The sequence below is a fragment of the Panthera onca genome, chromosome C1, assembly GCF_046562875.1.
Source record: "Panthera onca isolate mPanOnc1 chromosome C1, mPanOnc1 haplotype 2, whole genome shotgun sequence".
NCBI classification, from domain to species: domain Eukaryota; kingdom Metazoa; phylum Chordata; class Mammalia; order Carnivora; family Felidae; genus Panthera; species Panthera onca.
The window spans coordinates 138479791-138493287 of NC_138346.1; the positions used below are offsets into that span (position 1 = coordinate 138479791).

The following is a 13497-nucleotide window of genomic DNA, read 5'->3' on the forward strand; positions in this document are numbered from 1 at the left end:
AACTTAGCCAGAGTGAATCTCTCTATCCTCCAAATTCCTGCAAACATGTGCTAATCACACTCTGTTTTATGTTACATTTATTTATGTATATCTTCTGCACAGATCCTGATTATACATTGAGGCAGGAACTGTGTTCATTTATCATTTTATTCTTTAAAGTGCCTCACATAGTGCCTTGAACATATTAATCAAGCTATGAAAGTTTACTGATGTGATTTTAAATACACTAGTGTTTCTTCTGCTACTTCATTGAAAGACTTTTGCACTTAGTCCTTTTAAGTAAGACATGTTAGTGTTCTATTTATATACTGTTTTGTACATGTAAGCCTATATACTAAAAGACAAAAATATGTCTACATGTATATGAAATTTTATATATCGATTTTCTGTTCCTTTTGATGTTAAAGTTAAGGTTTTAATTAACCAAATGCCAAAACATCATTATTGAAATATTGTTTCTTATAGATAATTTGTGGCAAAAGCCTGTCAGTGGATGAAATGACTCTTAGTACTTTGAAAGAAGAAGGGTACAAAGCTGCTTTCATTGGAATAGGTGAGTAGTTTGCTTTTAAATATTTTTCTTTGTAATTTAAAAAAAAATCCTGACAATGTTCAGAATAACTGCCTGCAGACATTTCCATGATAGAAGTTATATCTGTTCAGAGAGCAGACAGGAATGAGTGGCTGAAGAAAGTTTTCTATTTATAACTAACTGTGTTGTCTCACCTTTATTATGGATAGACTTTGGCAAGACCATTTTTAAATTTCCTGTTTCTCTCCCTATGTCATCCTCATCAGTGAACATCTCTAAGACACAAAATATCTTTCAGTCATGCCATGGAAGCTCAGAATTTGGGCTAAAAGTTGTCTAGATGCTGTAGCTTTCTTCTCAAGATAAAATAAATTGGCTAAATAGATAATAAAGGACAGAATTGGCTCAGGTTTTGTTTGTTCTATTAATTTTTTTTTTGAAAATTTCCTAAAGAATTTTCATATTTAGCTGAAAGTTTAAACATGTTTAATGATACATCTGGAAGTCACATACCTGCTAAGGTATTTCATGTGTATCATGGTTGTATAATTTGTGTACATATTCCATGGAGATTGTTTTCTAACATTTTTTTCCATCCACTTTTATTTTACTGAGAGACCAGAGAGAACAAAGAGTTGATTTAACTTAGTCTTTGTCTCATAAACTGTGTTCATTCTCTCATATGATCATACTGGGGACAGTTATAGCATACAAACTGAGTAACTCCATATTCCTGTCTTTCAGTTTGTCTTTCCTGCAGTTCCCAGTCCTTAAATGTGAATAGCTAAGAAATAAATCTATATGAGATGAAAACTGTTCCTCCTCTTTAAGTGATCACACATTGGATTACTTTTGTTTTGGAGCTGTCCTTATTCATAGTGTTTCTGGAGTGAAATTATCAGGAATGCTTCTTAGCCTACTACATTTTTCTTATCAGGATGCCATGTATTCTCTTACTAGGTAATTGCCACCAAGTCTAAGACCATCTCTGTCACTCCCTTTATTTAGAATAAAACCTATGGAGAGGAAAATAAATTTTTGCCATCATTTCTAGCTTCTAAGTGTCTTGAACCTCCTTCCTTTCAGAAACTTGAGTTCAACTGTCATCGCTATTTCTCTATATTATCTTCATAAGTACAATAATCACTGTGTGGATCAAGAACAGGAAGGAGAAGATGTCTGATATTTTCATAGGTTTCCTCTTGAGAGGCACTAAACCAACTTTGGTTTTACTTTCAACATTACATTTGTATGTTAAATTAACATACAAGAAATAACATAAAGAAATAAGTCAAGCGTTTATGAAGTACACTCTAATACCAACAATTTGGATCAGCAAGTTGTTACTTTCAACAAGTACAGGTTCAAAAATGCTTGGTGAATAATAAATGGAAAATTTAGTAAGGCAAAAGGTATGAAATATTGGTGATGTTTTCAAATAATTATTTGAAATTCACCATTGCAGCTTCCTACAGCAGGTGTGCATAAAAGATGGGTTTCCCATTAATGGAGTAGTATATGCTATTGCAGTTTTGTGTATCTCTACGAATGTTGTCTACAAAGAATCTCTGTATTGGAGAGATGGGCCAAATAAATAACTAATACATTGAAATATCTCCAAATTAATTGCATAATAAGCAAATTATAACAAAACTTTGGAATAATTAAATGGTTTATCACTCTGAGTAGTTTAGCCAGAGCAGTATCTTCCATCTGTTAGAATCAATAATGTGTTTTAGTTTTTTTAAATTTCATTCCATTAAATCCCCTTACATATGTTATTTGATAATGCCACATCCGTTCACAATACTCCATTTCACTCCGCACCGAGGTGTGAATACTGCATTTAAAATGTGGAGTCCTTTCATATTTATGTTGCTGTGCATTTTCATGCTGGGAAGTGAATCTTTTGACATTTTGGTGTAGTGATGTGTAGAATGCAGTTATGTTCTATTTCAGTATTTTATACGAAATATATACAAGGAAGTTTCATCTTGTCAAAAAAAAAAAAAAAAAAAGCTTCTGTCTATAGAAGACAAGTAGCGTTACCTCCAGGAGTTGTTTATTTGACACTTTTGATTGCCAAGTTGGGAATTTATGACCTTTCTATTACCATATAACTGCCTGTTACTTGGACAGCCTCACATCCTTACATGCTTTTGTTCATTAACCATGCTTCTATATTGTAATTAAACTTCATTCACTTACTTTACATTTTCCCACTCAGTTTGGAGAAGTCAATTTTGGAATAGGACTTCTGTATTATTTAGAATATAGGTTTGGCCACTTTAAGAAGGGAAAATGAGACTTAAACTAGGTACATGTTTATCCTCCCTCATCTAACAGTTTGAACCATCCTCAACATTTGACTTCCATCTTTCATCAGTTGGTATACACTCTGCCCACATTCCTGCTAACAAAAATGGGAAGGAAGGGAACTCCTTTCCTTTGAAGTTTATGACCCAGCAATTGCACATAGCACTTTTGTTTTTACTTCGTTGTCCACAACCTGGTCACATAAACATACTTAACAGCAGGGGCACCTGGGTGGCTCAGTCAGTTAAGTGTCCAACTTTGGCTCAGGTCATGATTTCACGGTTCATGGGTTCGAGGCCTGCATTGGGCTCTGTGCTGACAGCTCAGAGCCTGGAGCCTGCTTTGGATTCTGTGTCTCCCTCTCTCTCTCTGCTCCTTCCCCACTCATGCACTGTGTCTCTCTCAAAAATTAAAAAAACATTAAAAAAAAATTTTTAACAGACTTAACAGCAGAGGATGCTGGGAAATATAGCCTCTAGTTGGGCGGACATAAGCCCCCATTAAATTTCTATTACTACAGACAAGGGTGGGGGGGTGATAAATATATGGAGGGAAGAGAAATAATGGTCTCTCGGCCATAGGTGTGCATCATCATTGGTATTTGACACATGGATACCTTACTGAGAGAGATTAGTAAAGCAGTGAATAGCAAAGCATTCACTCTTTGAACTTACTGCTTACATATTGCTTACATAGGTCATTAATGAAAATGGAGTATATTCTCTTTCTGTAGTTGGGAATACTATGTATAGATCTTCTATATTTATAAATACTATCCATTCTATATTAGTTTGTCTAAAAGAAAAAAAAAAGTCTTACTTTGTATTAAATATGACTCATCAGGACAGCTTAGTAAATCCAATGCATTAACAAAAGTATATTCTCATGTTTCCTGATTTTTAACAATACGTATGATATTGCTGTTGAAAAGTTGCTCACTTTTAGGTTTTTCCCTAACTAATGTTAACAGAGTCCATTAAAGAAAAATCACAGTGAATGTACATTATTGTGACACATATCTTTTTACCCATGGCAGATTTAGTTTCTTCTAAGTGAAATAAAGATAAGTGATTTAAAGCTCTGTGCCTTTATCCAACTGTATTGAATTATTTTGAGACAATTGGGATTTTTTAAAAGACTCTAAAATTTTGCTATTTTTTTTAAATAAAAGCACTTGCAGAGTGTGTTACTATCAATGTTCAGAAAGAGTTAGAACATCCACTATGCAAGTGTTTTTCCAAGTATTGGTGATTCTCTTTGGTTGGTATTAAAATCAGTATAATGGATTACAGCCATCATTTTTTTTTTATTTTACAAAATTGAACACAAAAGAATAGAAAATATCAAAGTGTGTTGCTCATGGTTAGGGTAAATGTTATTTTGTGAAAAATATTTTCAGTTTTGTGTGTATTTGTTTTTGGTTTGCATACTTGCACATGCACCCTGCATATTATTAAAAAAAAATGTATTTGGGGGGCATCTGGGTGGCTCGGTTGGTTAAGTGTCCAACTTCAGCTCAGGTCATGGTCTCATGGTTCGTGAGTTCAAGCCCCGCATGTCGGGCTCTGTGCTGACAGTTCAGAGCTGGAGCCTGCTTCAGATTCTGTATTTTTAAAATGTGGCTTAATAGTCATTATTTGAAATCCACTATTGTATGTTGTAAAGACCCTGAAATACTATTCCTATAGCATGACCAGCACCTATCAATAAATAACTGATGAGTGAATTAAATAAATATTTAATGACTGCAATGTTCTAGGCACTGTGCTAAGGAATTAAAAATGCAAAGAGGGGTGCCTGGGTGGCTTAGTCAGTTGAGTGTCCAACTTCGACTCAGGTCATGATCTGGCAGTTCGTGAGTTCCAGCCCTGTGTGGGGCTCTGTGCTGACAGCTCAGAGCCTGCAGGCTGCTTCAGATTCTGTGTCTCCGTCTCTGTCTCTCTGTCCCTTACCCACTCGTGCTCTTGCTATCTCTCTCAAAAATAAATATTAAAAAAGTACATAAATAAAAACAAAATCAAATTCTGTTTTTAGCTTGATTTTAATTTCAATCAGGAAAGTTATAAGAGATTAAAAAAACAATAGTATCATATAATTTGAGGAGTGAGATGTGGTTGGTCAGAGTGGGCTGGACATGAGGATAATTTTTTTTATTATTGTTGTTTTTAAGTTCTTTGGCTGATTATATTCTAGAGTCAGGTTTAAAAACAACTGTTTTAGAAGACTGAAGAGTTGAACCTTTATCCTTTGCTTCAGAAGAGCCCATTTGCTTTCCCTTTTGCGGTAATTTTCCTGTGGTAGTCTCACAAAACAGCAGTGATAAAAAAAGATTAAACAAACATGTAAGGGAAAGAACATCCAATAAGGCACCCTCAAATAAATGGGTAAACTTTGTATATTCTTCTGATGAGAGTTTTCTTTTTTCCTGAATTTTTGTTTTAAATACTTTGGAGAGAGAAGGGATTGCAGAGGAAATAGCAGTAAAATCCATTATTGCAGTCATAATAGACACAAAGGGAGCAGGAACTGCAGGAAGATATTATAGAGATAAATAGTCACTGTCTCACCACCAGATGCTTAATTTGTGTCTACCTCAAGGATTTCTCTTGAATTCATTTCTTGCTATACCATTCCCCGCCACTAACTATACTGGACCACTGCTGTAGCCTTCAAACCAGTTTCCCCGGGCATCATTATCTCTACAACAGTAGTGATCTTTCTAAAATTAGATCTCATGATGCAGTTTCCTCATTAAATACTCTCTGCTTTGCCATAGCTCCCTATATCCTTCAGGATAGAGAAAAAACTCCTTAAAATAAGACTTTCAAGGCTCTTTATGATTTGGTCAACAGTTTACGTCTCCAGTCACTTTATTTCTTAAATTGTGTGTTTCGGCCATTTTGAACTGTTTCAGTTTTACCTCATCTAATTTTTTTTTTTTTTTCTCCTCAGTATTTGGAGAATACATGGTATTGGCTGGACCTACAACTGTCATTATTTTCATATTTAAGTTGTTAACCTACATGTCTTTTTTTCCACTTCATGTAGTAGTTTTCTAACGATCCACTTCCTACCTTCACTCTTTAGTCTGGATAAATGAAGCTGCTTCCTTACCCCAATCCCACACCATTGGGTTCTTGTTCCCTTTCAGGATGTACAGACTAGACTTTGTACTTTACTCTAGCACTTACTTCCCTGTATTATAATTGATTAGGTGCATATTTGTTTCAGCTACCAGGATTCAAATTCTTGCAGTCTGTATATTCTGTCTGCCTTGCTGCAGTGCCTAGAAAAGTGCCTGGTGCAAAGTACGAACTCTGTAACAACTCTATGGATTTTTAGTGCAACTGTTTTAATTATTTGCCAAAATAAACTGATAGGATATTGAAACATGTTGGCAATTTAGTGGGTATTATAGCATTGACCAAACCTAGGGGGTATTAGATTAAAATTGGTGTTATACCATAAATGAAATAAGTAGGATTAGTGATATTGATGGTACTGATATTGGTAGTAGCAGTAATAGCTAAAATATTCCATGCTCAATTCTTTTTTTTCCCCTTCAATTTTTAATAGAGTCTATACCACAACTTTTAAAATGTCCCTTGAGGTAGTTATTATTAACTTTATTTTATGGATAAGAAAATAAAGATTAAAAAAGATTAAAGAAAACTAGTAAGTACAACAGTGGAAAGTGGATTTTATAGAGAAGGTAGGAAAAATGTAACAAATGCAAACATCCATTTTTCAAAACTGTTAAGAGACACAGTGGCTGAAAGCCAACAAGTTATCTGATGACACCTGCCTACATTGAATTGTCCAATTTAAGGATCTTGAACATGTGACCTTATACTCTGGAAGAATTATTTCATGCACTTAGCCTCACTGTACTTTTCTCACTATTATCACCCATTGACTTTTTTTTCCCAGTTACCATAAGAAAATATTTTTTTAAATATGATTCTCAAATATTTTAACAGCTGAAGAAAAGATAATTACAATTAAGAAAGTCTATTGAGAAATTGTGGTATTAAATTTGTTAACAAATTTAATACAATGTGGCCTTTAGTTAAATCTCTTGTGCCTTCTTAGAGCCAGAGTTCTTCTCTGTAAAAGCTATTCTTAATTAGCTTCTTAATCAGGAGTTTCTAAATTGTACATAATTATGTATACTTTCTATTTATTTAGCAGAAAATGGAATAAGGTTTTTAGACCACCCTCTTATGTCCACAGATAAAAACTGAAGTTGTTTAGGAATTGTGCACAGTTATGAGTAGATTACTTTAAAATAATAAACCTGACTTAATTTTAAGCAAAAAAAAAAAAAAAAAAGTTAGGAATATTTTGACAATCCACTTTTTAAAAAATTTGTAATATTGCCTAATCTAGTGTCACTTGTAAGTACTTGGGTATAATTGTGAGATGGCTCCCCAGAATTCAGAAATGAGAGAGATACAATTCCAGCTGAGAGTTCATTAAATCATCATTTAATGAGTTCAAGCAAAGCCCCCAGAAGGAAATAAAATAGATGTAGGGCAATTATTCTTTGATCATATTAACATATGTATAGAAAGTGCATCTTAATCTGTAGAAGCAGGTGATAGGGACTGGTCAACTTTACAACTATAGAAAGGAAAAAAATAATAATCTGAGAAAATATTGGTGGTATCTCTTTAAAGACACGTGAATAAATGGGCCTGGAGTTCTTTGAGCCCATATCATGAAGATATACAGATAGGTTTATTTTCTTTAAAATGTCCTTGTTCTGATTCCAAGTTCAGTAAGCTAGCACTAATTCCTGAGTAGTTTGATTGTATTAGGAGACAGTGCTAATCATGTCAATAAGAGTAACCCTGGTCCCTATGATGGCTATCCTTGTTGCCCCACTCTGCTTCTCTTAGTAATATGGTGCTCTAATATGAAGAACTCTCCACCTCAGGTAACACTTCTTAAAAACAAGGTGTAAATGTCTGTTACTTTTAGTTGTTGTTGCTGCATTCAGAATAAGTCAAGTTCCTTTGTATGACTTTCAACAGGCTACAACAGCTGTCCAAATCTGCCCCTTCAACCTTAAAGCTACCACTTCATAGATCTGTCTTAGCCATCCCTCAAAAGTAACCTGAACTCTTCCATCATTATGTCTTGGCTTATAGTCTTGCCTTATAGTCTTGCCTTTACTAAGAAAATGTTTTAGTCTGTCTCCATGTGGTAAAGTCAGTACTTACAGTATTCATCTGAAATGCCACTTCTTACATAAGACATTCATACTCATCCTGCTGAAATAAATGTTTATTCTGTGTTCATACATAGCAAAATGTTTTATATGTCATTTATAGAACTAAATATAGTTTTCCTTTTATTATTTTTGGTTGTATGCATGTATCTATTCCCTTGCCCCCCACACAAACACACTATATTAAAAACCTATGAGAGTAGGGATTAGTTTTTTAAATTATTGTATTTTACAGGTTAGCACATTTTGTAACATGAATATAGTATAACATCAATAACACTTTTTGTTGTAAAATAGAAGAATAAAAAGAAAAGAGAAACAAAGGAATAAATGAAAAACAATGTAATAACTTCTTGAGAAGAAGTTTGAAACTATATGATCATTTAGCTTCTTTTAAATTTGTGGATCTTTACACGCATCTTCTTATAGCTTTGTCTTTTTTTTTTTTTTTTACACAAAATGCAAAGACATTTTGTGGTTTTGATTATTTAATCAAAGACAACGAATTAAATTCTAAATGTTACAGTTCATGATATTCTACATTTATACTTTATGTGAAGTAATTTTTTTAGTTTTTTTTAATGTTTGTTTATTTTTGAGAGGGAGACACAGAGCACAAGTGGGGGAGGGGTGGAGAGATTGGGGAGACACAGAATCCGAAGCAGGCTCCAGGCTCTGGGCTGTCAGCATAGAGCCCAATGCATAGCTCAAACTTGTAGACCTCGAGATCATGACCTGAGCCAAAGTCAGACACTTAACTGACTGAGCCATCCAGACACCCCTACATGAAGTATTAACACTGCTGTGTTAAATATTAGGTGTTGCCTTTGAGCATTTTGGTAAAGGTAATGTTATTTGCCTGAGGGTGTTCAATAAGCATTTTATGATGAAGATGGTGATATAAGAAAATCCTTTTTTTTTTTCTGCTGGTAGAATTTCTGGAATATTGTAGTTTCTCCATAAAAATCAATTGTATTGTTGATTTAATGAATTAAAATAACCTATTTCTCCCATATTACAGCAAAAAAGGAAATAATTCATTTAGCGAGAAGTTTATTTCAAAATATTCTATATGCCATGTTTTTTATAAAACATTTTTACTAGTATAAATTACATTTTAAAATATTGAACACTTTATCTTCTCTAGATTTTTTTTATGGAGACATGGAGGAATTATTATTATATTTCTATATATGTATTTCATGGAATGAAAATATATTTCACTTACACTAGTTACTTAAAGAAGGAGAAAAAAACCATGTTTTGTCAATTTCATTGTTCAAACACTATTGTTTTAAGTAGTTCCAATAACTTAAGTATTGGAACTTAAGAAGTTCCAATAACTTCCAATACTTAATTAACTCTTCAAAAGTAACTGAAAAAGGGTTGGGAAATTATTGGACTAACCCAAATGTTTTCTTTCAACTGCTGCTCATGGCTCCTGGTTACCTTTTTTTGTAAGTAAAAATTATTAGTTGCACTTGGAAGGGGATATTATTGAACATACACTATAGACATCATGATGGTTTTTTGAAAAATGCTGTAATCATCCTGTAGATCTGGGTTGTCCTCTGGAAGTAAATGTTTATGTTGGAGAATAAACTTAACCAGAAATCACTGAGGTAGTGGGTATTGCCATAGAAGAATTAAGGAACATCACAGTATACAACCTCTTTCCCCTACCCCCCAATTCAAGAAATTGAATCTGGAATTCATGACATTAAATACGTATGTATGATGCATCAGTGGTTTCTAATTAGAGCTAGGAGACATACTACTAGATAGCTTTATTCACACTACACACTGCACAGACCTGCTTATCTTACACTTTTGCAAATCATTGTATGCAAAACTTGGTAAAATAAGGGCCCCCATTACACACAAGGAATGAGGGATTAATAAGATAGGCATGAGAAATGATATGGAAATAGCAGAAGTTGATGCAAATTAGAAGAAATTAGGTATATTTCTACATATGCTTCAGATTTCTTTCTAGAAATAATCTTTCCAAAGAACAGGAGGGAGAAACTGTGCAGGTTAATTTTTGTGTCTTATTTATCACTTACTTTGCATTTATGCACATTACGCTATACCATCTTTGGTTAAGCAGTATTAGATCATATGGAATAATATTATTTTCACTGGCATGTAAACAACACCTTCTTTGACATGAAATACTTAAAAGCAGTATGTTCTAAAGCAAGATAGTTGCTTTTAAGAGGAGACTTCATTAAGACATAGTATTTTAAGTGTAAATCTGTTTCAGAAGAAATTCAGTTGAAATTTATATCACATCAGTTTTTCTCTGGACCCTGCCTTTGAATTGTTTAAGGGACAGCTAGTGAATTCATGTTGTTCTAAATTCCCCAAGGCTCTATTGTGTGACACAAATTTACTTAAATGAATAAATAGAAATCAGTGGGATAGAACCTAGTTTGGTTACATTACTCTTTCTCAATTTCTTAAACTTGTATTTCTTGGTAATATTATTTAAGTTATATAAGAAATTAATATATGGGAAGAACACTACTGTAATGATGATTAATTTACATTATTAACTCAAATAACATAACCCTTTAAAAGTAAATTATTAATTATATTTACTGTGGGCATTTAAGAAAAAACTTTTTAAACAAAATTTTGATTTATTTATTTCCTTACCTCCAAATACGTAAGAAATCTTGATGTGTGTTATCATCTTCTGATTAACCATGCAGTGCCACCTGGTGTGCAGATGGAAAGAATATTACACATCAGAGGCTGTGTTCACACCCACCCCCCATACACAAATTTATATAGCAGAAAGTTAACAGATGTTCACTTTGCTTGTGTTACGGAGATAAATTGTGCATACAGCTCTTAATTCATAAATTAAATTTGGAGAAGATATTGGTACCTCAGTTAATCAGTCAAAGTATATGTGAATACATCCAGTTTAGTGGAAGAAAGACATATTTAACTGAAAAATTGCTTCCTTGGATCTTTAAGTTCTTATTTTGTGTTTCTACTCTTTACTTTTGTATGTACACAGTATTTTGTTTGTTGAGGCTTAATATCTACATTTCACTGATAGATTAATCAGTGCTAGAATAGCATGATTTGAAATTGACTGCTATTTCACATCTCTGTGGTTGTTTCCTTCTTACTGGGATAAAATAGCCTTTCTTTTGTATTTTATGAAGACCGTACTGTATTCAGGTGCTTTTCTACTATTCTTATCCTTTTAATCTTATCATCAGCTGATCATAATTTAAAGTATGTTGTTATATTCTACCATATGTGTATCTGTGTGCTAGGAATAGGAATAATAGTTTGCAAAATAAATTTAAAAGGTTGTTATTTATTTAGAAAAACAATAAAATACTTTAATGCAAATAATTGCATACAAAATTTTGATTTTGTATCTTATTTTGATACAAAATAAGAATTTTGTATATATGAAATAATACATGTAGTGGCTTAATTTTTTAGAGAATTGGCTAAGTTCTTTGAATAAATTAGTTCTCACAAAGTAATTTTGGATTGATATTGCTGATACCTCCATTTCACATATGTATAAACTGTGGTAAGAGATGTTAAGTAATTTTCTCAGTATTACAACCTGGATTCAAACTGAAGTCCATTTGAAACCAAAGTCATACTCTTAACCAATCCTCTAAGTTGGTGTCATTGGTAAATAATGATTTTTTTTAATTTATAAATTTCCCTTTTAAATTCATTTTTAAAAATCGTGGTAAATACACAAAGCATAAAATTTACCATCTTAACCATTTTTTAACTGTATAGTTCATTGGTGTTAAGTACATTCAAATTTTTGTCCTACCATCACCATTATTCATATACAGAGCTGTTTCATCTTGCAAAACTGGAACTCTGTACCCTTAAACAAGTCCCCCTTTTCTCCAAAGTTCAGCCCCTGCAACCACTATTCTACTTTCTGTCTGCGAATTTGTCTACTCTAAGTATCTCATATAAATGGAATCATACAATATTTTTTTTTCTTGTGCTAGCTTATTTCACTTAACATAATGTCCTCAAGGGTCACATGTATGGTAGTATGTGTAAGAATTTCCTTTATTTTTAAGGCTGAATAATTTCCTATGGTATGTATATACCACATTTTGTTTTATCTTTTCATCTATTAGTGGACACTTGGGTTGCCTCCCACTATTTGGCTACTGTAAATAATGCTGCTATAAACATAGGCATACAAATATTTCTTTAAGTCTCTGGTTTTTTTGTTTTTTGGGTTTTTTTTTGTTGGTCTGTTTCCTGTATATACCTGAAAGTGGAATTAGTGGTTTATATACTAATTCTAATTTTCAATTTTTTGAAGAACCACCATACTGTTTCTATATCGGCTGCACCATTTTACATTCCCACCAACAGTACAAAGGTTTCAATTTCCTTACCTCCTTGTCAACACGTGGATTTTCCATTGGTGGTGGTGGTGGTGGTGTTTTCTTTCTTTTTTTATAATAGCTATTCTAATGTGTATGAGGTGTTATATAGTGATTTGTAATACTTTTATTTGCATCCTGCCTATTACAAACAGAACCTTGCACTGGTAATATAGAGATAATAAATTTTAAGAAAATTAATCAACAGGTAGATTAACAAATGAGAAACTCTCAGTAAAAAGAAATCGAATTTATCTTTTATGAGACTGAGGGACTTACTTGGAGTATATGCGAAAGGATATGGAGAGAAGGCCATGTTCAGCAAGGAGCAAATTGTATAGGGGAATATTAAGAGACAGAACTTAAATATCTCCTTTTTGAGATTCTAACTAGTAAAATAAAAGAATTAAATGAAGAGTTGGCAGAATTTTTCGATAAATAAATAGGTGGTAAATATTCTAGGTTTTGTGGGCCATCTGGTCTGTGCTACAACTACTCACCTCTCTGCTTTTGTAGGGCAAAGCAGCCATAGAATAGATTATGTGTAAATAAATGAGCATTGTTGTGTGTTAATAAAACTGTATCGTAAGTGAGGGGCCAGATTTGGCAAGTAGACGGTAGACTGAGAAATTATTGAAGAGCATTAACTGCTTTATATTTTTTTATAGTTTTGAGACAAGAAAAACCTTTAAGTGGAAATCCATGTGCAATATAAATCAAGTTAATTTTTGTCTAATATGACATAACTTGAGAGTATGGACCTGTTTATAAAATCCTTTAAGAACATATAGGACCTGTCTTTGAAGCAAAAGATAAATCCATAACTGATTATTTTATATTACCATTTTAAAATAGCTAGATTTAGCTGGGTCCCCACATTTTAGTTTTCACTGAAACACCTGACATCCTCTCATCTTAGTTACTATTTTAGCAAATAGCTTATCTATAATGTGTATTCAAGAATATTTTTCTTAGCGGGGGGCGATAAGATGGCACAGTAGTAGAGGGTCCCTATG

The 13497-nt window shown here is 33.0% G+C and overlaps 1 protein-coding gene across 2 annotated transcripts in view; it reads left to right on the plus strand.

The window, feature by feature from the left end:
• The window catches only part of DPYD (dihydropyrimidine dehydrogenase), an 853279-nt gene that overhangs the window by 277250 nt on the left and 562532 nt on the right, over positions 1–13497 (plus strand). For both annotated transcript variants that reach the window (XM_060626444.3, XM_078451629.2), the window contains exon 8: positions 466–553. In XM_060626444.3, coding sequence (XP_060482427.2) covers positions 466–553 — 88 coding nt within the window. The remainder of the gene's footprint in view (positions 1–465; positions 554–13497) is intronic.